Below are 26744 nucleotides of genomic sequence, written 5' to 3' on the forward strand. Positions count from 1 at the left end.
ATTGATTTTCAAGGGCGACACTCTTGTTGTCTAACGAGCCTCCGGCTGGCGCCCTGTTGCTAGCATGGGGCGTGCGAGGGGCTAAAGCCCCGAATGAAGAAAAATCTTAAAGTCTTCTTCAGGACATATGTTGACCATATGCAGCTGGTGCTGTTTACTTCCTGGACGCGTCCGATTCTTCCTGGCGTATTCTTAAGGCAAATTTATAACTCTGGCCCGAAACCCTTATCAAAAATTTAGGACTGCTTTTAAATTTTAATCTAGCCTTGGAATTTTACTTTGAATTCCTAACTGGAATTTGAAACCCTTAACCCAGTCTTGAAACCATACTGTGAAACTGTTACATTACGTGACACACAAAGCTGCTTAGAAAACCCTAATTTAAACCCTAACCTTGATTTATTTGGAACCTAAAACCTAAACCCGGTTAAAAAACGTAATCCCAAATTTGAACCACGGTCAACATTGATTTAACATACTAACCTTAAAGACAACAAATTGATAAAATGTTCTAGAAATCCAGTAGTGACGGCTAAAGCAACAATGAAAAGCCAACACCCCAGATGGGACTCGAACCCACAATCCCTGGCTTAGGAGGCCAGTGCCTTATCCATTAGGCCACTGGGGCACAAAAACCAGCAAATATGGATCCTGTGAACACAGTCTACATGGATATGTTGAAGCCAATGAACCCTCAGCTGCCAGGCTGACGCCAAAGCCCCTCTCGATGGGCAGCAGGTATTCTCAGGCCCCTGACGTTCACCAGTGTTTATGCGCTATCGCAGAGGCTAAGCTTGTAATTGGTCACGGCTCATCCATCATATCGGGGAAACCCCCTTTCACCCGAGGCCTCATCCAAGCCCCGGGATTGAGTGGGCCTTGTGGAGCGGACTCCCAAAAGGCCCGAAAGTCTGCTTTGAGACAAGGAGGTAAGTTTGTCTATGGTCTTTGGTTTGTGGGTCCACACGCAGTGCTTGGTTTTGCTGCGTCGTAAACAAAAGCGCGTACGCTCAAAAGGACCACATCCAATTCCCAGCAGCAACTGGGGATAATAAGCCGTGTCACCCCTGTCGTAAATCTCCCAAGCGCGGTGGCGGTAGCTTTCCGCTTAGGTGAGAGTAAATAGGCCTCGCTCAGTCGCACTTGCCTCCCCTCTCGTAAATCCTGCGTTGTCTTTGCGCGATCCCAGAGGAGGGGTGCACAACTTTGAAACCCTAACCCAGGCCAGAAATCCGGATTCCAAACATGAGCCAGTCTTGAAACCCTTATTTGAAACCCTGTGTCACTCAGGTTTTAATTATCTAAACAAACTTTAAACCTTTAAACCTTAAACCTGGCTTGAAAATTTAACTAGGGCCCACCCGATTAATGATATTGGGTTTGTTTTTGTTTTTTTAGCACATCAACACATTACAACATAAAATCCTAAAATATGAGCATTAAAAAAAAATCTAAAATTTTTCTTCCTGATTTTTCTCTCTGTTGCAAAGTTGAAGTTAATTAAATGGTCAAATCACTGCAAAAAATAAATAAATAAATGTTTAAATGTTCTGTCTGCAAATAAAATATTTGTGGTTGCAAGCATTAAGGGACCAAAAAAGAAGTTATTGAATTAATTGTGTGTGTGTTATTATTATTATGAATTGGCCAATGAAAGAATCTTTGTGCAGTTTCTCACCTTTTTTTTTTTACTCGCGACTGCCACCTCTGGCCCAAAGCGTAACTGCAGCATCTGTGTCAGTATGTGCACGATCTTAAAGAGACAGCCACAGTTGACAAACGGCCCTACAAGGAATCCTAACTTCCAAAACTAACCCAGACTTGAAACCCTAACTTGCAAACCTGAACAATTAAAACCAGGCTTGAAACCCTAATATTAAACCCTAACCCAGGCTTGAAATGCTAACTTGCAATCTTAACCCATGCTTGAAAACCTAACTAGAAAGCCTCAATCACAACCTTTATCACTGTCTTAACTTGAAATTTTAATTTGTAACCCTAACTCAGGCTTGGAACCCTAATTTGGAAACCTACTTTATAGTCATAAACCAAGATTGAAAGTTTACCTTGCAACCCTAACACTTGATTCAAAACTTAAATTGAAATTCTAATTGTTAATCCGTGTTGCTTGAGACCCTAATTTAATAACTTTCAACCCAAGCCAATCTTGAAACAATAACCTGCAACCCTAACTTGATTTGAAACCTCACCTTTTGCTTGAAACCCTGGCGGTGGATGGAGTCAATCTGCGAAATGGACTGTGACTTCCACCTGACCTGTTTAAATGTCTGCGTGGGAGACTTTTTTTTTTTTTACCTTCTTTGTAACCCAATCAATCAATTATTTGGTCATCTGAAATATTTATCCAGATACTAAAGAGTCAATGGAAAATCTGCAAAGGATCAAGTTCAGCAAGTTGTGTCCGTCAAAAGGGCCAAAGAAATCCCAGTCCAGCCCCGGTGAATCAATGATTGCAAAAGCAGACATGAAGAGACAATTCCTGGTGAAGACTACCCCCCCCCCCCCAACTGCCCCCCAACCCCCCACCCGCTCTGTCGGACATTTATGGCTTAACGGGAGGAATAATGTCCCATTGACCTAATCATAACCCATAACCTAATCCGGCTGTGTACTTCTCACCCTGCTATAAATCCACTTTACATTGCCGGGAATCTGCGTCTCCATCTAAATTGAACCCAATTGACTTTTTAAACTTGAGGAATGACAAGAAAACCGCATCATAAATTTTTTTTGAAATATTCTTCCTCGCTCATGTTATAACCGAAGAGGCATGTTTCTTTTTTTGCACGGTTCCGTTTCTTCTCTTCGAGCGTCCTTTTCATCGTGATCACTCTGCCATACAAACCGTCTGGAAGCTCAACTATATTTGGATTTTTATGTCCTTTTCCATGTTCAAACGTCGGAAGATCGCCCCCCTCCCCCACCCCCCCCCCATTTGCGCACTTCACAACAGTGCTCCGCCCACATGCACGGACAAAAACTCAAATTTCTCATGATTTAGCTTTGCCCGTCTGTTGAGTACATTCCCAAGCTTTTGTGAGCCAAGGCACATATTTTACATCACAGAATGAATGCATTTGTGGCAATTTCTAATATTTTGGTGCTTGAACTCAACATGCGAAAGAGGCCTGGGTTGGATTAAAAAATAAATGGAATTGTACTTTTCACATTACATGGAAAAAAAAAATCGGAGGCATATCACATATTGTCAGAATTATTTGGATAGTGGCCGACTTGAGTCAACCATTGATGTCTATGTGGCCATGTAATTCTTCCTGATTACAATTGTTATTGTGATTTCCCAATATACAGTAATGAAACAGTATTAAAAAAATTTTTTTTAGCATTACATGCTTGGTCAGGCAACAAATTAAAACGAAAAATATCAATTTATACAGTATATTGTTGATTTGGTAGCAATTGGATAAAATCTCTCAGGTGAGTCCGTATGAAGACCGCTTGGAAATGGCCAAAACGCCCCTAAAATGTCTGCTTCTAGCTAAAATGGCAGACTTCCAGTGTGTTTTTTTTTTCTGGGTATGGACCTTGAGACTTTTTTGGGGGCTACGCAATGTAGACAAGTCCATTAAATGTCATGGTACCGCCCCTTTGGCACATTAGTAGTATTAGTAGTCGCTGCATCTTCCTATCTATCTGCACTCTTGCACACATATCTAATTACACCTTGTCGCATGGGGTGACCAAGACAGTATAAGATTAGAAACCATTTTGGATAGATTAGACTTTCTTCCGCATCCAGCATAAAAAGGCTCCACAGATGTGTACTCGGTCTTTTTGGCTCAACTGAGAATAAATACAGGGTCCTGGTAGTTACTATTTGCATAAAGTTGCGAGCATTAAAGATAAAAGGATAGGGTGAAATTTCCACCTGCACTTTTCAAATTGGTGCCATGACCCGGATTCTAACCCGGGTTGCTGAAAATGGCTTTTCGGGACTGAATTGTGATAGTTTTGTCCAAGAGACTTAAATCATTGTTTATCACTTTTTGTCTTTCAAAAGACCTCAGGGTTGTTTTGCTGAAGCCTGTAAGTTCTCATTGGCCGGAATTCCATGGTTGCTTACGACGCAGCGCCAATTCCGACGGGAATCCTAGTTGCAGACATTTAGCACATGGTTTTTCTGTGTTGTGGCTTTGTGTGTAGTGTGTTTGTGTGTGTAGGGTGACCAGTTGGAAACTTGAGCCAATTGGATTCATGAAGGGCTTCTTTCATGTCCCCCCCCCCCCTTCTCATACACTGCCTGACTTGAATTGTGCTTCTTTATGCCAAATGTTTTCTCCGGTAGCTGGGAATGTTTGATGCTCCTTTCGGCTGTTTTTTTTTTTTTTGTGTGTGTGTGTCAAACATCTCCATCATTTTTCATCCAAACCAAAGGTCCTCTATATGCTATAACTGCCTCATAACACTGCCTTATTTTTTTCCCCCTTTGGTCACAACTTTTTAAGACATTGGTTCCACATGGAAAAGTCATCATCTGGCACTTGCGGCACAAGTCACAGAGACGGAAGACGAAGGGGGCGGGAAAAGATGGACATTCCGTACGCTCTGGAATGCTGGGATACTTTACAGGGCTGTTGTGATGGTCACCACACGTGTGGTGCATTTTAACCGCCGGCGCTCCCGTCAAAACAAGAAACTGGCTCTGTCTGTGCCGAGGCCGGCATCTGGAGACTTCTGGAAGAAGATACAGTGCGTGTTTGTACCAACGTGTGCCTGCCTGCGTGTGGTGAAGATTACGGATACGTTTCCAAAATTCTGTGTGTCAACAAATAACAGGAAAGGGGGAGGTCATGCATCGGGTTAACATGCATCAATGAGGACCTTGTGCAAGTAATGCAAATGTAAGAAATACGAGGATGTGTGTTCCTGTTTGACGGCATTTGGGGTGAGGACGGGCGGTGCGGCTTCAACTTCAGGTGTCAAACCAAAATGACAGACTTTCTGTGTCTTTTCAGGCATGTGTTCTTGAGACTTTTCTGCGGGTCTACTCATGGTAGGCATGACCATTAAATTATAGGTTGCTGAGTGAAACTGGCTTTGGGGGCTGAATTTTCAAATATTTGCTGATTTATTACATGAATGGTGTCCCTAGAACAATTTTTATGTCCATCGTCTCTTGCTTGTGAACATCAGCACTGCCCTGCTCATACAAAATAAACTTGTCAGCAATCAAATGCGTTCCAATGGGGTTCTTTGAGTGTGTATATATTTTCTCCCGGAAACCAATACACGGAATAATGTTGGGATTGCCGTGAAAACGGCAAGCAATAAGTGGCTTTGGAGAAGAAGAATGAAGCCCAATGTGTGCCGTAATGGATGCAGGAAATGGATAGTTAGGAGTTGAAATTAGGGCACAGCTCACCCATATTTGTAGAGATTAGCCTTCTGAACGTCTGACACTCTCTTTCATCCTTTTGAGACGTTGAGGAAATGAGGTAACGAGGAGTCAGTCCAGGACATATGTGCTGAAGGAGACATTGTAAGTATCATTTTCACATTATATGTTGCAAAAGCAGTGGTTTATTAACATGTACATGTTACCAAAGGAAACCTCGGAAGTGTTAAGATTAGGGGGTGTCAGGCGATAATTTTTTAAAACCGTAATTAATCGCATGACTCACGATTAATCACAAAGTTTATATCTGTTCTCTATATACAATAAAATGTACAATACAATATATTTTTCTAAGTTTTCATACTCTTCTTAACATAAAAGTGGAAAAAAATAGTCTGATATTGATTTGTGTTGAGGTCATATTTCTGCCACTAGATGGCATAATTGTATTTATAATACATTGGTGACAGCTCAGTACATTTTTCTTTTCATATTAAGCTAGCTAATCTTTAACATAAAGTAAATTGTGAAATGTTGCAAATTTTTAAGATTGTAAAATGCAACTTGACTCCAGTCTCCACAAATATATGCATTATTATAAAATGTATTTCTGCAAAATTTTGACATTGACGTGTCTGCTGCGTTGCGACTGGAATCCCCCCAGTAGCCTACAGGCTTTTCAAGTAAGGGGCGGTCATTAATCGCGCGTTTAAAAAAAATAATGGTGTTAAAGGAACTTTAAATCAAAATTATAAAATAATTTTGGCATCCCTAGTTAAGATCAAAACTTGGTTTGAGGACAAAAATGAATGTGATCAAATCAAAGCTTTGATTTTTTTTTATTAAAAAAAAAAGTGACATTCAATATCAAGGCCATATATTTCTAAGCTCGACTAACAACTCTCCTTCAACGCTGAATCATCACTTTTATTATTGTCATTAACAAAATGAGAGCCGATCAATATTTTTATGGACACTTAACGACAGAGAACATTTGGCAGATAAAAAATAAAGAGATTTTCTTTGGCGGGCACCAAAATCGTCCATGGAAGCAAATGAAAATTTGCAAATCTGGTGATATCACAATATGACTTATACTTTCAGGTATCACTGAAACACGCGCATTAGCAGCCATGCTTTTTTTTTTTTTTTTTTTTTTTTAGAGCTCAGTATTGTTCATTCGGAAATGTCATCATCATTGCTCTTTTTTTTTTTTTTTTTTTTTTTTTTTTTTTAAATATATATATATATATATATATACACATATATACATACATATATACATATATACATACATACATACATACCTTTTTTTTTTTTTTTTTGTGTGTGTGGGTGAGTATGTGTGTGTGCGTGCGTGCGTGCGTGTGTTTGTTAGCTCACCAGAAAACCTATTAGAAAAAAAAAATCTTATACCGTTCACCTAAATCGAACACCAGGAGACCCGAGGGGACCGAAGAAAACCAAGGAAGGTGAAATCCAGCACCGACCAGACACCCCCCACCAGAACTCCTCCCCAGCCCAAGAAACATCCAGACCCCAACAAATCCAAAAAACATAAAGTCAGGGAGGCCTCAAGAGACCAACGGAGAGACCGAGAAAAGGAAGGAAGGACAGACGAAGCCGCGTGAGATCCGAGACACCAGCCTCCACCGATTCAATAACCTGAGGAGGAAACAGATTGTGTCTGAGTTTCGGTAGATGCTGGTGTGGTGGATCTGGCATGCATGAAAATCTCCACCAAAGAGGGGAGCCGTCGACCCCCGCCGGAACAGAGCAAGCGCAACACCTCAGGGCCCCCCAGGCCGCGGCAGCGCCAAAGGACGACCCCCGGGCCCCACCAGGGCCACCGGCCGGAGAGCAAACCCAGGAGCAGGAGCGCCCCCCGCCCCAACACGGCCCGCGCCCCCGGCCCAACGCAGCAGGACGGGGCACTGCAGGCCCACCAGGCACCCCACCGGCCCCCAACAGCCATGCTAATAGCTGCGAGGTAACAAAGGAACACAAGATATGGACAGAATCGCCTCCGCGCCCTCTGCATTCTCTGTGGATATTGATCCCGCTGACCAGCGTCTAGCGCTTCTCTCACATGCCTCATGAATAACCCGGACGCTTTTCCTCATGTTTAATTCATCCGCGGGGAAGCTGTCCACATGTGCGCTAACTGCTCACTGCTCGTCGCTTTTATTGGACTTTTATCGCCGCTCAGAGAAAAAAGCGCAGCAGTGTGTGTTCCCGGCGCGATCATTAAAAGAAAACAAGTGCGTCAGCAGCGGACGGCCCGCAATTTCTCCATCGCGATCATCTTCGATTAGACTTAATTGGATTATGTCAACACGTTAGCATATCGTTTTTAGGGTATGTTTATGCAACAGCTGCCTCGTAAAAACGGCAATATTTTTCCTAAGTGGTTTTAATAAGCTTTATGTACAGATGACCAAAAAAAACACACACACACAAATTGCTTCTACTTGTTGTTACTGTTTATACGCAGAGTCATTTTCAACAACGGCATCTTATTTTGGGGCTGCTTTGATACTTAAGGGCCTGGATTTATTGATATTCTCGACAAAAAATGAATACTGTACTAATTTCCCAATTGAAGCTCCCGTTAATTTTGCAGAATCTCCATGTGAAAGGGGCTAGTAATTACACTTCACATTGGAATTTTTTTTTTCGTTATCTGTGTCTTAAAGCATCCCAACCTCCACTGATTCTTTTCTGGGATATGTTCTACTCCTCCACATTTTTTCAATCAATCTCAAGCCCTTAATTGGCTACATTCTCTGGTGGGAAAGCACAGAAAGGAGAGAAAAGGGAGGAAAGACGGCCTCGGTAAACAGACGGCGGCGGGAGTGATAAAGTGTGTCCTCTTGGAGGGTGTCAGGGAAAGAGAAGTACTAATGAATCCAAACATGAGGCGAGCACTGGGGGGGCTTTCTACAAACACAACAAAACTGTTAGTACCCTGTGGAATTGAATGTCAATCCTGGATAATGCAAGAAAGAATTGAGGAATATAAAAATGGTGGATGCATCTCCACTTATCATGGCAATCCCTGGTTACTCCCCCTATTGGCTGTGAGCAGAATAGGGATGACGATGAAGTGCTTTGCTTTGATTTCGTTTGTCAATGGATGGATTTCTGGCTCGCCTTTTCAGGATTCATATGTTGGCCATTTATTTTTATTTTTTTGAATGAGAAACAGTGTGTGAGAATTGGGTAAGGAGTCAAATGCTGCTTCAACCTTTGGCAAGAATAGTGGGGCACCTTGGACAAGTCACCAATCATTTACCTGTAGCTATCGACAAAAAACAATTCATACTACCATTTACACGACAAATTAAGTCTCCAATGAAAATTATTTTTGGGAATCTGTGAGGAATCCAGAGCATCCAAAGAAGGCCCATGCCAGCATAGGATAAGATATGCAAACTCTATACAGAAAGACCAGAAAGATCACTTGAACCCAGAACCACGGGTTCAAGACATGCTAACCAATAGTTCTCTACACATAAACAAACCAGTACGGCAAGCAACACTCATGCGGGATGTCTTGTCGGAGACAAACATTGTCGCTTATAAACATTTCACGCAGGAGCAGCTGCAAGACGCGAGGCAGCTGCGCCGCCGTTTGACGACCTCATTACAGCGCCTCTACTTCGTCTTCTTCTTCCGAACTGGCGCCGCCGTCAGTCTGATGAGAATCCAGCACTTACCTTTATTAATGGCAGCCCGCGCCCTCCCCTCCCCGCAACCCCCGTGCCAATAAAAGTTAACACGGTCGAGATGAGCGCCTTGCTACGTTTGTGTCGGTCATATTTCTACTAAGTCCAAACAAGATGAGTAAGTTGTCCTTGTCCAGACGCAGCCTGTATTAACGTGTCAGAGTATATTATTTATGGCTTGTCCGTCCCATGCTTAAGTTAAATGACGGGACGAGTCTTAGCTCCCCTTCTCCCCTAACGCCCTTCTTGCCGGGAAAACAAAAAGGGAAAGCAACATGAAGGCAACTGACAAGCTACGGCTGGACATGTCAAAGGATAGTAAGTTAGTTAGTCAGATAAGACCAAAATGGAGCTTAGTTAGGATGATTATGCAAAACAAACTACACAAACAGCAAAAATTACACTTTGTTTGTTAGTTAGTTTACAAATTTTCTTAACTAGCATCATTACACAAAAACATACTGCACATGCATTTTGTTTGTACATTAGTTAGTTAGTTAAAAAAACAACACACATTTAGATTTAACGTATGTTTGCTAGCATCATTATGCTAACAAAATTACACTTCTTTGCTAGCATTTTTATGCAAAAGTTTAGCTTAGTTACCTACTAGCATTAATAATACACACAAAATAAATTTAGTTTGTACTTAACGTAATTATACAAAAAAAGCTTAGTCAGCTAGTTAACATGAATATGATAGAGGAACAAAGCCTACTGACATGATTCAGTAGAAATTAAGATTAGTTCGTGCATTATGAATCTTAGTTTACTTTGTTAGTAGGATTATGCAAAAACAAAGCTTATTGAAGTTATAGTACATTAGACAGTTAGCATGATTAGGCAAAAACAAAGCTTAGTTTGCGACCAAGCTGCTAAACATCAGACATCAGCCGCTAATCTGTACCTCATCCATGCCAATACAAATAAAACCCACTACGCCAGGTCATTAGCGTTAGCAATGAAGCCGCCGCCGCCGCTCAATGACCGGCATCGCTCATGGTTAAGTCGAAAGTAAACTTTGTAATCCTGAGGAGATTTACACTGCTGCTAATCCCACGTTTTGACTCACAAAGAATTCAAAGCGCCCGACACTAACCAAACAAGGATTAGCGCACATGAGAAAAGACGCTTTTAAAAAAGCGGTGCTTTAGAAAGTTGTGTGAAAGTATTGACATGGGCGCTCGTCAAACGGCTTCTTCGCAGGTACCACGGAGCGCTCTTTTGCACCCGAAACGACTCCCTCGAGTGCCCTTGATGCTCTCTGGAGAACAAGCTTGCACAATAACATCTGCTTCTCCTGAAAGTAACTCCTCCGAGGCAGTGAGGTGCCAAAAGGAAGACTTGTAAGGCTGCCAAGAGGAAGTCGCATTCACCCGTAATTTACTAACCATAATATTGACAGCGCTGAGTAGCCCGGGTATCATTAAAAAAACATATATTTGCCTAATGTTTCCAATATCGTTGAAATGATCAAACCTACACAACATTACATAGTGAACCCTCATTATTCACGGGGTCTTAGGACCAAGCCCCGAGGCAAATAGTGAAAATCTGCGAGTAATTGGCACCATTATAATATCTTAAAACGGGCTGCGCAGATAATTGCATGAGTAAGAATTACTATTTTATTATCAAAATAAGTTGCTTGAAAATTTATTGTTTCAAAAATATTAGATCGTTTTTCTTCTTCAGTTATTTTATATGTAGCAATTTGTTCACAATATTCATAAAATATAAATTTTATATGGGAATTTTTATTTTAATTTTGACATAATTCGTTCATTATATTGTTTGTTTATGCATTCCTTTGTTCGTTAGTTTGTTAAAGGTGCATTGTGCCGTTTAAAAAGGTAATATTAAAGCTTTTTCTACATCATGCATGCTCCACCAGTGCCTAGATGAGTACGAAGAGCCCTGACTGTTTTACTCAGCTTTTATCTTCCCTCCCATTCGGACCCTCACACTCCACATTTTCTTTGGGGAGGGGAGGGGCGGAGTTTTTCTTACCTCATTTGAAGTCATGTCTTCCTTTGTCAACTGTGGCATACTAGCACGTGCACCATGAAGGAGCCTGACACAGATGCTGCAGTTACGCTTTGGGCCAGAGGTGGCAGTCAGGAGTAAAAAAAAGTGGCACACTGCACAAAGATCCTTTAGCTAGGTAGTTTGTTACTTCGTTCATACGTGCAGTCCTTCGTTTGTATACACAAAATAGAGCGATCGATTGTCATCCCAAAACTTTGAGGCCGTTGATGTTTATCTTAGGCTGTTTAACAAAATAAAATCAATCAAATGGTTTGATGCGTCATTAACGGGGACATGCAATACATTTATATTGTTGTCTTAGCACGGACAGGCGACAACGTGGCACACGTCTTGATTGATAAGCGTATGCAATAACTGTCCGGCGCGTAGAGCTATGTGAAGAACAGCCGCTGCTATGTGACATTTTAATCTCGCCCCAGATTAATGGTACGCCGCGACAGTGCGGAATATTTCCACTATTGATTTTTTTTGTCTGATGAATCAAATGCTTCCGTTCAAGTGACAGCTTTAGCATACATCTAGTAGCTGTGGGAGATGTATTCATTCACTGTTCATTTCGTGCACTGTACCGCACTTGGCCGACAGACATTTCTCATTTTTGGGACTATTAATCTACGTCAGAGAATCTAAATAGCATGAACAAAGCAAAAATAAGGGAAATGTCAGACAGTGTAGTTATTTAATAGTTAGTTAGCCAGGTAGTTAGTTAGGCTGATTAGGCAAAAAAACGTAGTTGGTAATCCTGTCAGTTAGCGTCATTACACAAAAATGACAGCTAGTTCCTAAGTTTGGTAGTTGCTTAGTTTACTTTCAAGTAGCTAATATGCTTGCACATAAACACCACTTGCTAAAGTACAAAGATGGCTAACTACTAACTACCTTATTTTGTTGGTAGGCTACTTCAACTGGTTAACTACTTACGTTGAGTATGTACAATCTAAGCTTAGTCTTTTGTTCAGCACAATTAGTTAGAAAAAATCATGGCCAAGCAGGTCAGTGACTATGGCTTTACCACATTACCGCCACCTACAGGACTGAAGTGGAACACCTCAACTCGTTAGCATTGTGAAGCCAGTGAGTGTGTGTCACTCAAAAGTTATCACTGCCATTTACAGAAAAAGAAGCCAAACACAAGCTGCCAAAGCAGCTTTCCCTGTGATTTACAGCATGGTTTTAATTGTCTTGTTAAAGTCAAACCGGAGTTGTTTGAGGAATTCCAAAGTGCGACTCCCCGGTCTTGTTTACAGCAGGAGGGAACCACAGTCAAGGACAGCCAGCAGATAGCATGTCGGAGAAAGCGGGGGACAAGGAGGAGGGGGAGGAGAGGCCAACGCGATAGCAGGAAAGTCAGCCAGATAGAGAACACGTTACGACGACGACGTAAAACCGGAGACAGATGGACAATTTGGAATGTTGCTGACAGTATCGGTTTCTTCACTCCCATCGTGTGTAGAATGTCAGCTCGATTATTCAGAAATTAAGCTTTATTAGTTCGGTAGCATGATTATGAAAACATGAATTTAGACAGTTGAGGTACAAGTGAATGAAGGGAGAAAGATTACGCAAAAACAACACTCGCTAAATATGTTTTTCCGTTTTATTTTATCTAGCTAGGGTGATTAAGCAAACACAAAAGTTGCTTTTTATGTAGTTCACTAGAATGATTACTCAAAACACCATGTTAAATTATTATTATTTTTTAATTATTATTCAATTAATTATTCAAAAACAAAGCCTAGTTAGGCAGCTAGCATGATTATGTAAAAATGTGGTTAGTTAGGTAGTTAGCTAGCTAGCTAGCATGAATAAGCAAAAGCTACTGTGACATTTTTTCTTGTACGCCAGTTAGAAAACTGTTAAAAACTCTTATAAACGGATTTACAACTAAATGGGGTGTTTAATCCACATAGAGAGCCCAAGCTAGTTCAAGACAAGACTAAAGATTTCAAATACATATACCACACATATGTGGCAGTAAAAAAAAAAAAAAAAGTAGGCCACACCAAGCAAAGAGCTAGCATACTGGGGGAGGAGAAGTTAAGACAAACTGTCACTAAGGCAGGATGATATACGACAAAGTGGTTTACTAAAAAAAAATATATATATATATATAGTGTTTCGTTTAGCCCCTATAAGCCTCGGTTCAGAGGTGCCAACGAAGGAGGGGCTCGGCCGCCCTTCGGTGTCAGGACAAAGCCCAGCTAAGGCTAAGACAGCCTCTAAATTAGCCATGCAAATCCTGCACTGCACGGCGGGATTACGCTTGAAATGAAACTTTCGGGATGGAGAAGACTCTTATTAGGATTTTTATTCCCTCGTAAGGCCCTTGAGAGCAGTTTAGAGCAGGTTTGCAAGAACGGGGAGGGGCTTCATCAGTGTTCCGGCCATTACGGCTCCCGCTAGACTGCTCGGCAGACTGCGTACAAACACAAGACACCACTTGGCATGCAGGATAGCTACACAATGTCATTTCATAATGTCTCTCTCTGGAAGTTTTAATAGCGCCACAATATGTTCTATATTACTGTAACAAACATTAAAGAACCAAGAGTTCTTCTAACTAAGCTATACTAAATGTAAGGCTGGGTGATTAAACGTTTTTATAGAGAAATTTGAGCTTGTTTCAAAGGATTTTGAGTCCAATTTTGCGATTTGCTTGCCATATAGCAACTATTTTTCCAAAAAGAAAAACAACTTTGTATTACAGTTATTTAATTATTTGTATTTCGGAAGTCGGAATTTCAGAGTTTCTAGTCGGAATTTTCAATTGGATGCCCACTGAGGTTGAATTTCCTATTTGGAAAGTCAGATGCCAGCTGTACTGTGTGATTGTCTGATGCGTCATTTTTAGAATCTCTCATATTCCATCTGCCTGTGACTAAAAATCCCGATTACACAATATTCACTTAACCATTAACAAAGAAATGGTGGCAAACTTTGTCACAGCAACTTCTGTCACATTTCCCCAGTCAGTCACAACCAGTGTAACGTTTCACTCAAATGACCAATCAAATGTATCATTGTTGTTGTTTTAGTTAAAATGCTAATGTGCAATATTTGAATCCAATCATTCACACCAATTGACAGTTTAGAGTTTTCAGAAGCTAATATGCATGTTTTTGGAATGTAAGATTAAGTTGGAGTAGGCGGGGCAAATATGCTAAACACTCATCCACCATACGGCGCTCTAAATATTAGTTTTTTGTTTGTGTGCCTGCGTCAAATGAAATTGTGCAAACAGTGGAAGAAGAAGAGCCGTCAAAGTTGTGAATAATGACAAAAATGTCCGCCACGTCACATCCTCAAAGGCGAGATGCTACGTCAGCTGTAAAGATTGACAGCTGAGGTAGTGTGTGTTTGCGCGTGTGTGTGTGTGCACGTGTATGTGCTTGTGTGAGGGCGTGGCATTAAGGGCCGTGGACCAGACAGGGGATTGGTGCCGTCTGACTGCGGCTTATCACTAGACTGGCTGTCACCTGGCGAGATATGAGCTGAGCTAGCTTGCGGTTAAAGCCCCTCCGGTGGGATGACAAGCCGATGCTAAGCTAGTGAGACTCACTCATGTTCGGACGAAACAACCACATCCTCTTGAAAGTACAAAAAAAACAAAAACAAATAAACATACTAGAGAATTTATTTTATTTTACTTTTTTTTTTTTTTTTACAGATGTAACCATTGGTCCCATCCAGCTAACATTTCCATTTTTGTATTGGCATGTTAACAGGCGGCAACAAGATGGAGCATTTTGGGTGGTTAGTGGCTATGCTAGTGAGTATAGCATGCAATGGGACCGTTCAACTTCATCACGTCACGTTATCCTCCAAAAAGGAAGTAGCCATCCATGCTAGCCAGCTAACATTCACTAATATGTGAGGGCTTACAGCCTACGTGCTAGCATGGTCATGATGAATGTGGTTCTTATAGACGGATTGGAAGTCCACATTTTTGATGGTTTGAGGCTATGCAAGCCATAACTTGGGAACGGGAATTAATAAACTTCGGTTTCATCCCGTCAGCCCTTTTTTTTTTCGAGTAAAAAAAACCACACACAAAAAACAAAAAAAAATTGTATTTGTCCGAAAAGAACATACCTTTCCTCCGTACTAATATTTGCGTTTTCATTTTGGTCACGTTTACATGAGTGCTAAAGACAAGTATGCTAACAAAGCCGGGATGGACTGTACTAGCGAAAATTGCTCTTAATCGGACTGCCCAACATCATCACGCCACGTCATCCTCCAAAAAGTACATATCTATTCTAGCTAATGTTTGTGTTTTTGCGTTGGCCAGGTTAACATGAGAACTAACGACAAGCATACAATGGTCATGGTCAAGAAAGAAAGGTTACCCTTTCTAACCCTAACCCTTTTTTTGTGTGTTAGCAATAGCAATGAAACGTCATGTCATGCTCTGACAAGAATGGTACCATTAACAGCAAACAAGATAATAAAGGTATCATTGTTTTATGGCTGCTAACCAGCTAATGTTTACATTTTTGCATTGACCAAGTGGAATATGATCGGTACGGAAACGGATCGTCAGTCAAAACGTTTTTTTATGTTTCCAAGTTACACTACCGAGAATAACTATAACAATATTCAGACCATTCGACTTCAATCAAATGACAAATTACAAGCATGGTGGCATTAAGCATTTTGTTTCGAATACAAAATTATTTCACTTTGTTACGACAGTATTGCTAAAAACTTTGGTCGCTGCTCACTCTAAAATCATGTCGCGTGCCATTGGAAATAAAAACATGAGGTCGGGGGCATTTAAAGCGCTTATGCGTTTCTCATGTGGCGAGTAATCCAAACTGTGCCACTTTGTTTTCGCATGCCATGGACTCCTGTCCACTTTGTCAATCAGGCGTAATGCGCGGTGTCATTGCGTCACGCTGCAATAACACACATTTTCCGTCCCCCTAAGCAGTCCTTGATTACGTCTCCTCACCCCACTCTAAGTCTTAGTTGTACTTGTTTTAGGTTAGTTTTGTCACATGGGAACATGTTTAGGACATAAGCTTTAAGAAATATGTTTTAAAAAGGATGTGGGTTATACAGAACTTCCAGGAAAAAGGACAGCCACTGTTGGGGTAACCCTAACCCGTTTAAAATGTTAATTTGCTAAGGGTCATGCTTACAAGCAAAAACGAAAAGAAAACTTTTTTGAATATTGTCATTTTCTGTAAGTGAAAGGGGTAAAAAAATATATATAAATTACAAATCGGAAATCAGAATTTTTTTGGGTGAACTAAGATTTCCTTCGCGCTGTATCGCCCAATCCTACTGTCAATTCCTCGACGGCTGTTTATGAAACGTACTCGCCATTCATGGGCTAGTCTAGACAGAACTCCCACAATTTTTCCCAGGGGTCCGAGCGTCGTGACATCACGCCGCTGCCACGCGGACACAATGAGGACTTTGAGGGTGCGGCGGTTGGCGAAAAAAACAAGCTTACAAATCAACACGTCTGAATAACGTGCAAAAGTGGAGATGAGAGTTAATGTCTGGAAAAAATTAGAGAAATGTTTGAGTTTTGGGGGAGGGTGCGCGTGCGCATGCACGCACACTCACACGGATATCAGACCATTTGGAGGGGTGTGTAATGACAGCTGAGGGGTTTAAATATTTAAAAACAAATAAAAGAACGGGTCTCGAAGTGGAGGTTTTTCGAAAGGACACGTTATTGTTTCCATCAGTGAAATTGCACGTTTTCTTTAAACACACAATTGAGACTTTATTCTCATAATATTAGAAACATTCATGTATAACTGCTACTTTAATCTTTTAATACTAGACATTTTTTTCTCGAAAATATGAGGTTATTTTTGTAAACTTTTTGGAACCATGCACTATTTTACGAGAAAAATACAACTTTACTATGTTCTCTCAAAACATAGGACTTATTTTTAAATGTACGATATGACTTCGCAACCAACCGCGCCTAGAAATACAATGATAAAAAATAATCTCGTAATATTAAGAAATTAAAAAACTATTCATGAATTAAGAATTTTCTTTATTGTTGAAATACTCTCTTGAAAAAATACAACTTTAATCCTGTAATATTAAAATGTTCTATCTTAAATTACGAATATTCTCATGTAAAAAAAAACGTTGAGTTCATTAAAAAAAAAAATCTAAATTTGCTTGGATTGGAATTTAGGACTTTTTAAAGAAAAAAAATGCAACTTTAATGTTGAAATATTGTTTTTTGAAATGATTTTTTTTTTTTTACTGCATACACTTAACTCCTGGAAAAAAAATTGAGAACCGTTTCACATTTGGGGGAGGGGGGTGCGCCTGCACACACACGGATGTCGGGACAATTTGGAGGGCTGCGTAATGACAGCTGAGGGGTTTAAATATTTTGAGAGAAAAAAAAAGTAGCATTCCTCACAGCTAGCGCATATATTTTGTGAACATACAAGCAGGTGTTTGTGTGCCGACCCGTCAAGATTTGCCTTATTAAAACGTCGTCCGGCGCATGCTGGCACAAGTGCATATTTATGTGCTGTTAAGCAGAGCCGTTGGATACTTGGCTCGGCCCAGTCAGACGTACTGTCACCCGCAGATAAGCTTTATTACTGTGCTGCTTGTGTGTGTGTGTGTGCATGTGCGTGCGTGTGTGTGTGAAAGCGATAGATGCTCCTCCATTATGATGATGTTCTGGCAAGGTAATGTATTCTAGGCTCGCAGTTGTAAATGAGTGGTGTCAAACTGTGGCCCCCATCTCTGCTATCTGTACATCCAAATGAGATGGAGGTAAGGGGGATGGGAGGAGTGGATTTTCCAGTTATTTATGGCCTTTTTGTTCCCCCTTTCGTCCCAGTTGAATTAATAAGAGATGTTCCACGTTGAAGTGGTCAGGCAGATGAAGGGACGAAGGCTTCACTTTCTGTCTATCCCGATTTAATATAGCAGTGTAAGGGGCCTTGATTTTGGCAGAGCAGTAGCAAGGTGCTGATCGTTAGCTCACTATCGCTATTTGCTACTTCTATGCTAACATGGCACCTTAGAAGGAGTAGAGTACAGGAGGCATCTTAGGGAAATACAAAAATAAAATACGCAAGAAGTTGTGAACTGTGTGAGATTCATTTATTCATTTATTTTACTTTTTTTTTGTATTAGTATTTTAGTATTTAGGTTCTACAGGAAATATGTGTGGTTTCACTATTATCACTCAGCACTTACATAATACAGTGATTAACTCATTCCCTCCCGGCCATTTTCACTGAAGCAACCCCCTTCGCTCCCGGCTGTTTTACTGGATTTTGATTCATTTTGCAAGGCCCACAGAATATTGTGCTCTATTGCTATAAAACCATGGAACCTACCAAAAGAAAGATTAGAGTCTCTTCTTTCATCAGGAAAAAAGTATATTTCTATCTATTTCAGTTTTGCCGCATTAGAATATAGCTAAGTTTAATCATTATTCACAAACCTGTTGGAAACAATGGCAAAAAGACTTTGTTGAAACATGGCCCTGGCTTATACTCTGCTGTCACATACTGGTCGTTTTTGTAATAACTATCATTGATTCAAGCATTCTCTTCAGTTCAGAGGCTGCATTAAATCCTTCTGTATGCTTAAATAAATATGTCTTTGGGAGCATGGTAATATTTAAAATTGAACGTATTTATAAGTTTTTGGGAGTAAATGAGTAAATGAGAATGACTTTTTTTTAATGAAAATATATGTTTTGTCTTGGGGGGGTGACTTTATTCCCGCAATGTTAGTTTTCAATAAAATACAAATTTACACTACAAGATACAAAATATTTCATTAAAAAAATAATTTTTAGACACAGCTTTATATCATATTTTTTTCATATACAGTATGTTTACATTTGATCTTAATTTAGATTATTAGTAGTCAAGGAGGCCGATAACCGATATTTGAAGTCGATATTCATTTTCAGAAAAAAAGGGGGGAGGGCGTTAATATTGGTGTCACTTGAAAAAACATACAAGATGCATTATTGCTTATTAAATTTGCATTTTCAGATGTTTTTTGTCTTAGACAATAGACTTCATTAGAAAATTAAAAAAAAATGTTCAGGGAGATCTCAAGGTTATCAGTATGTCTTAAAACGATTGTTTTTTAAAATAACTTAAATAAGTAAATATCATAGCTCTCTATAGTTTTCTACAGTAAATATTTATTTCAAAAATGTAAAAATACCTAAAATCTTAAACTTTTACATTTTTATTTAAAACAAAAGGTTCAGACGTTTCCCAGTGTCAGCAGCATATCTTATAAAGCCAACTGAAAATTAGTTTCCTGAGATAAAAATGGTTTTAGCTTTACTTTTGATCGTCCGTCGATATTCGACAAAATGTCCACCAACTGCATTTTTTTCTCTCGAAAATGACTATCCTCATAATGTTAGACTTTTTTTCTAAAGAAATAAAAACATTTATTCCCAAAGAATAAGATTTTTTTCACTCGTAATATTAAGAGTGTGTGCCCTGCGATTGACTGGCAACCAGTTCAGTGTGTCCTACTGCCCAAAGCCAGCTGGGATAGGCTCCAGCACCCCCACGACCGTTGTGAGGACAAGCGGTTAAGAAAATGGATGAATGGATATTAAGAGTTTTTCATCTAAAAAAAAGGACTTTATTCTCGAACAAATACCAATCTTTTCATAAAATTACGACTTGTTGAGACAAAACAATCATTTCGAAAGGGGTAATAGCGGCGGTTCACCATCATAATCCCATCACTGCCTTTTAATAACGAGCTGTGGAAGGAAGGCAGTCATCTAATAGGACCTCTGAGGTGTGTGTGTGTCTGCAAAAAAAAAGGACGATTTCACGGGCAGACGCTGACAATAACAAATGTTCTTCATTACATATTTTGCGCCTGACCAGCTAAGATCCTGTGTGTTGTGAATAGAGCGCTCGGCAGGCGAGGAGGTTAGCGGCTCGCTAACGGCTCAGCGATGCCGAGTTCACGATGCGGGTGACAAGGAAGGATTGCCTCGGGGCTCGTCTCAACATCGCTAGCTAGGAGCAGGAATGCGACCGAGGTCCTCAGTTGAAGGATTGTTCAAATGTCAAACGCAAGAACCCCAACAAAAGTTGTCGATATACGGCTTACTTAACTGGCTTGAAACTCTAAACCTCGTTTGAAACCCAAACTTGAAACCTTTTATGTGTCTGAGACGCTAAACCCAACCCTGCCTCAAAACCCAAATTAAAAACCCTAAACCTGACTTGAAACACCATTTTAAAAATGGAACCTGGGCTTGAAACCCTAATTGGAAACCCTAACATTGTCTTCAAACCTAGTCTTAAACCCTAAACTTGACTTGAAACATTAACAATGACTCAATACTCTGCTTTGAACCATAACCATGACTTGAAACCTGACCTTGAAACCTTAGCCTGAAACTTTTAAATTTAACATGAATCCTTACTTTGAAACCCTAACCCTAAATTGTGACCCTGGTTTGAATCCCTAACTTGACACCCCAATCTAGTCTGGAGACCCTAATTGGTAACCCTTAGCAATGGCTGTCTTGAACATGCACTTTGAAACTACAGCTTGAAACCCTACTTTGAAACATAATCCTGAAACTTGATCGTGTCTTGAAACCCTAGTTGGAAACGCTAACACTGACATGAAAATGTATTTTGAAACATAACCCTAGTTTAAATCCCTACTTTCGAACCTCAAACCTGGCTTGGAATCTTAATGTGAAACATAACCCTTTAAACCTTGACTGTTACCTGAAACCTGGATTTAAAACCCTAACCCAGTCTTAAAATCCTAGTTGGAAACCCAAGCCATGGCTCAAAACCCTACTTTGAAATCATAACCATGTCTTAAAACCTTAATTTAAAACCCTAACCTAGGTTTGATATCCAAATCTTGATTTGAAAGCCTTCTTTGAACGCTTAGTACGTTGTATTAGGTTATAAAGTTGTAACCCGGTCTTGAAACCCCACTTTGAAACCATAATATGAAACCCTTATCTTTATTTGAAGCCCTGCTTTGAGACCCTACCTAAAAAGTGCAACGCGCTCTGACAGTTGTGTGGTTTGTGTTTTATATTTAGTGTCAGCGAATGGCATCGCTCCCAACTTGCTTAGCGTGTTCCTCTGCTGTTTTGAGTGCGGTTCGACTATATCATGTGTCGGCCAGAAGATCGCGACGGAGTCGCTCCGGCTGCCAATCATCCCACTTCTCATTAGCCGCAAGATTTTGCCCGGCTCCGCTTTCCAGCTCGGACACTCGCATGAAGCCCGCCGCCCCGAAAGCCTCGCAGATTCCAACATTCCTAGAAGTCTTGGGTCGGTCTGGCGTAAGGCCGTCCAGGAAAAGCGGGAACGTCTGCGGTGCTAAATGGATCTTTTTCCAGCCACTTCAACCGTCCGTTTGTCATTAGCGGCTCGTCTGTCTGCAGAGCGAAGGCAATATCCGCCACAGCCTTGTCTCCCGCTGTATCTCTACTCATACAGCCTTCAGGGAGTTTATTATTAGGAAGGAGGGGGCCTGGGGCTTCCTTCAATCCCTAACCTGTCTTGGACACCCTAATTTGAAACCCTAACTCTGGCTTAAAACCCCAAATCTGACTTTTCAAATGATATGATGAAACCTTACCACTGCCACTAGTCTAAGTTTGACACCTACTTGCTCAACTCAAGCTCAAAACTGAAAAAAAAAACACGTATTTTAAAAACGCTAACCCAAGCTTGAAACCCTACTTTGAAATATTAACTGTAGCTTCACACTCTAATTTGAAACCCTAACCTTGCCTTCAAGCCTAAATCACAATTTCAAACACTATCATGATACCCTACCACAAAAACTTCAAAACCATAATATGGTTTTAAAAACCCTAACCCAGCTTGAAACCCTACTTTGAAACCCCAACTCAGGCTTGCCACTCAAATTTCAAACCTTATCTCTATCTTTCAACCATACTTAGAAACCCTAACCTTGCTTTTGGACATTATTATAAAATTTAAATTTCAAACTCTTTTAATATGAAAACTTAACCCAAACTTGACACCTTACTTTGAAACCATACCCCTTGTTTGAAATCCTAACCATTGCAATGAAACCCTAATACTGACTTAAATCCTTGTTTGAAACCCCAAACCAGGCTTGAAACCTTAATTGGAAACCCTTTCCCAGGCTTGAAACCGATTTGAAAGCCTAATCCTTGCCTTGAATAAAACTTTGAAACCCTTACATTAAACCCTAATACTGCTTGAATTCTTATTTGAACCCCTAACCCGAACTTGAAACCCTAACTCAGATCTGAACACTCCAAATGCACTCTGGTTCAAACCCTAATTTGAAACCGCAATCCAAAATAGAACAATGGCGCTTTGCTATACTTTTGACTTTTTAGCATGAAAATGTTGCTCGAACTGGTACGACTGACCGCCGCTGGAGGGTTGAACGGGAACGAAACACCTGATTCAACAAACGCTTTCGCGGATTCATCTTGCGAACCGTTCACATGATCCAGTGTGTGTTTTGCGATTGAGCGCGGTGATTAGACGCACGCGGCGTTCGCTGTCGTCTTTGGATCCGCAGGGCCTGATTGGTATCTTCAGGAAATGGCGGACGGGACTTCCACATATTGCTTTTTAATGAACACGCTCTAATGTGACGCCTCCGCTCCTCATTTGCTGCTCGCCGTGATCGTTATCGCCCTCAAGCATCTCCAGCTTTTGCCCGTCCACTTGAAATTGGTTACGTCAGCTATTGTGATTCGGTTTCATGTTATTGATATCAGCTAAATGTTGCGCAACCTTAGAAATTTATTGACAAAATTATGGAATATGTTACCTCACTAGTCCAAACATGTCATTCTGATTAATATTACATTTGTGAAATACGAGTTATTAAGCAAAATCCAGCCTTTTTTAAATCCATCTCAGGGATGCTCTTGCTGTCGACTGAAGGTGACATCACAGTTGCTCAGGGCACCAATCACAGCTCACTTGGTTTCTGAAGCTGAGGTGTGATTGGTTGTTACCTGAGACCTGAACAACTATATCACTTTCACTCAACAAGAAGTGGCAAAATGGCCGCCTTCTGATAGATACAAAACTGCTGGATTTTGATGCTTAACTCATATTCCATTAACGCAATATTAACCAGAATACCCTATTTATACTAGTGGGGCTGCATAAAACTTTTTTGGGGGGTTGACTTCTCCTTTAAACTAAGAGCTCTGATTTTTTTCCCCCACACAAATGATTTTTCTCTTTTGCTTGTCGCTCTTAGGTTTTTTTCCCCACTCCTGAGATTTGATTTATTTGTCCTTATACTAAACAAGGTTTGAAAATTATTAAGTGTAACTTGCATCTTTTACCACAAATTTAATATAAAACACACTTTTTTTTGCTTTCGAGATAATTAAAAAAATGTTTCTTTTTGGAAAAAAAAAATAGAAAAAAAATTACATTGCAAATTTTAAACAATATAGCGCAATGAAACAAAGTAGCACACAGACTGAGCTTTTGTAAACTAATTCTGTTGACAGCTATGTTGCGAGTGCAAGAAGCGCACATCAACAGAGATGCACTTTGAACTACGTGACTAATAAGATTAACAAATTGTCCTGGCAAACTCAAAAATCATAATTTCAGCAATATTTTAACATTTAATAAAACCAAATTCAAATTGATGTATTTACAACACAAATCGAACGCAGCATTTTCCAATATTCAGACCCTCGTAAGAGTTCCCACCAGTTCCAACAGCAACCACGGTAACAACCAGTCATTTAGCAAACATTTATCTTTAAAATGTGCAAGCTTAAGCTAATGCTACTATAGCTCCTTGACACAAGGATAGAACTTAGCAGTACCCCAAAATGGAAGTACAGGTAAATTTCTTCACAATTCTTTGAAAACAATTCTTTTATTTCACCCTGCGATGTTATTTCGTGCTTTGCCGAGCCTGTGAGGGAATGCAGGCTTCTCGAGCGCTGACAAAAAAGACCCCATGCGTGATTTGTTAAGCAATGTTGGGACCAGGAGGACGGGGGGAAGGGGACACCCTAGCGCATTGTCCCCCAACCCAACAACACGGCGGCACATCTGTCCCGCCGTGTCGAGGTCTCCGTCCACTTTTCCGGCGTTCCGCCCCTCACATTCTCATGCTAAATCGCCGCCAGGCAGAGCAGCAGATGTGAAACATTTGGTTCCGTTCTTGTCCACTTGTAAAGGAATAATAGAGCCCGTTAGCGCCATTTTGTTCTTCTATGTGCCGTAAAATAAAGAGTTCATGGAGGTGGAGGGAAACTTCCCTGGTGGCCTCCTTGCGGCTGGGGGAGGCAGCGAGGACATTGATGTATTAAAAAAAACTCACATCCTTGTTTGTTTTTAAGCGATTTGTGTTTTGAGTACACGTGTGTGGGATCTGTGGGGTCTTTAGTGGCCCTTCATTTCATCACAAGGCTTTCAGAGGAATCCTACACATGACTAACAACAACATACACAGTATAGCAAAAATATACAGAGCAAAATTATTGGGCCACCATTAGATCGGTTCTTTTAGCAATGATAGGATAGAAATCTAGAATATCACTCAGTGGAGCGTAGACCTCACCCAAGGTCACACTTCTAGCGTAGGCCACAGGCAAGACTACTTTTAGGGTTAACGTAGGAGAAAGGAGATATGAACATCTCAAGATGATGCTGAGAAAGATCCGGAAAGTCTTTATACAGGAATTATTGCTTTTCACATCAGGTCTTGGTCTCTAAGCACTGCAAATAGTGGCGGCTTGGTGTAGTGGAAAAGCCTTGCAGATTTATTGTTTTAGCAACACTATAATCCTCACAAAAGATAACAATGGAGCACAGACCTCCACCAAGGCTACAGTGTTAAGAAAAATGTGTGTGTATGTGGGGGGGGGGGGGGGGCGTGTAATTGACATGGTTCATAAAGGTAACATGATGGAATATTTACCTGTACTGTGGGTGGGTGGACTCTTCGTGGAACTTATTTTCACATTTCTCCATATTCTTGCGGAAAGCCTATTAGTTACGTTGGATTAGTTCAACAGAGTCATGTGACAAGTTTCTGACGACCTCAAAGAGATTTGTAATACGTAATTAGCCATGTAGTTGAAAATACAAGTAGAGAGCAGAATGTAGCTTAAGTGTTGCATTAAAACTACTCTGACAAGTACAATGTATTCAGAAAGTTGTTTAGGTAAAGGTAATATAAAGTAAATATAGCTCGTTAGTCGTTACACACCTCAGGTGCTGTGCGCTGCTGTAAAAGACGCTTGACTTTCACTCTGGGGTTTAGTCCCGCCTACCTAGAATATGATTGGCTGTTGTCCGCTTCTGCCTTTTCCTGATTGGTAGGAAAGTGTGCCCGTCGACCACACTGACTGCCGATAAGTTTACAACTGCGCACACGTGTGGTACCGGAGCTAGAGATTTAGAGGATGCAAAAGTCACCTGTCATCTTTAAAAACAGAAACAAACAAATAAATTCGACGCTGACTTGCAGTAACGATTAATCCGGGTTTGAACGCAACTTCACGCGACAGGTATTTTCTCGCCGTGTGGATGAACCCGTCTAAGTCTTCATGGCAACAAGACGACTCGGTGATGCGCGCCTAGGATGGCGGTGGCCCCCGCAGCGACCACCCAAGGATGGCGCTCGCCGGTGAACCGGACGCCCCAGTCCCGGAGAGCGGCGCTCATGCTGGGCTCGCTGCTCACTTCTCTCCTCCTGCTGCTTCACTGCCTGGCCGCCCCGCCGCGAGCCAACACCGCGGAGGAGCCGGAGCCCGACTTCCGGAGGAGGCTCGAGTGGACCGGAGCGGCGGGCTACCCGGCCTCCAGGCGCTTCTCGCGGGGTCTCGTGGATAAGCGAGACAGGGTGTCGATGCTGGAAGAACCGGAGAAGCGAGCCGGCATTCTACCGGCGCCGGGGCTGGTTTTGGGCCGGAGGGTATCGCCGAGGCTCGCAGGTAGACTCAGCCCGCTCGGGGAGGGTGCCAAGAAGCTGCCCCAGGCGCTCATCGTCGGCGTGAAGAAGGGAGGGACCCGGGCTCTGCTGGAGTTTCTCCGGGTCCATCCGGACATCAGGGCCGTGGGAGCAGAACCGCACTTCTTTGACCGCAACTATGACAACGGCCTAGAGTGGTACAGGTAATATCCCACCGCGTTATCCTTAATTATTTGGGTCGAAAATATGGCTGCAAATTCTGAGACTATTTTGTGTTACTGGTATAAAGTTATTAGAAAACTAACTTCTGCCTGAAATTGAATTAGGTTGAATGTTAAATGCATAAATATGCTTGCTTGTTGAAAATTTGCTTTGCATGACACCTGACGTTTATATGCAAATTATGAGACTTGTGTTGCTTGTTGAAAATTTGTTTACCCACACCACTTCAACAGTAGCTACTTATATTTCTTCTCAAACTGTCAATCTAATAAAGTGTCAGTGGCATTAAGTTTTTGTGAAGTTTAAGCCGATAATGCTTTACTTTTATTTGAAACAACACAATATATTTAATAAGCGAAAACGTTTTTACAGATTCTCAAGATTGTGTTTTGATCGTCAAACACAATCTTTTACTTTTTGTTAAAAGTAAG

The 26744-nt window shown here is 41.0% G+C and overlaps 1 protein-coding gene and 1 non-coding gene across 2 annotated transcripts in view; one reads left to right on the forward strand and one right to left on the reverse strand.

Moving 5' to 3' along the window:
- Nucleotides 1-555: 555 nt before the first annotated feature.
- Nucleotides 556-628, reverse strand: trnar-ccu (transfer RNA arginine (anticodon CCU)). Its single transcript has one exon. It is a non-coding gene; the product is annotated as a tRNA-Arg (tRNA).
- Nucleotides 629-25542: 24914 nt separating this feature from the next.
- LOC147156937 (heparan sulfate glucosamine 3-O-sulfotransferase 3A1-like) overlaps nt 25543-26744 on the forward strand; it is a 29820-nt gene continuing 28618 nt past the window's right edge. The window contains exon 1 of the mRNA XM_086065017.1: nt 25543-26294. Coding sequence (XP_085921143.1) covers nt 25762-26294 — 533 coding nt within the window. The 5' untranslated portion in view covers nt 25543-25761. The remainder of the gene's footprint in view (nt 26295-26744) is intronic.

The sequence above is a fragment of the Leptonotus elevatus genome, chromosome 20 (genome assembly GCF_054856555.1).
Source record: "Leptonotus elevatus isolate MCC_2025b chromosome 20, RoL_Lele_1.0, whole genome shotgun sequence".
NCBI lineage: Eukaryota > Metazoa > Chordata > Actinopteri > Syngnathiformes > Syngnathidae > Leptonotus > Leptonotus elevatus.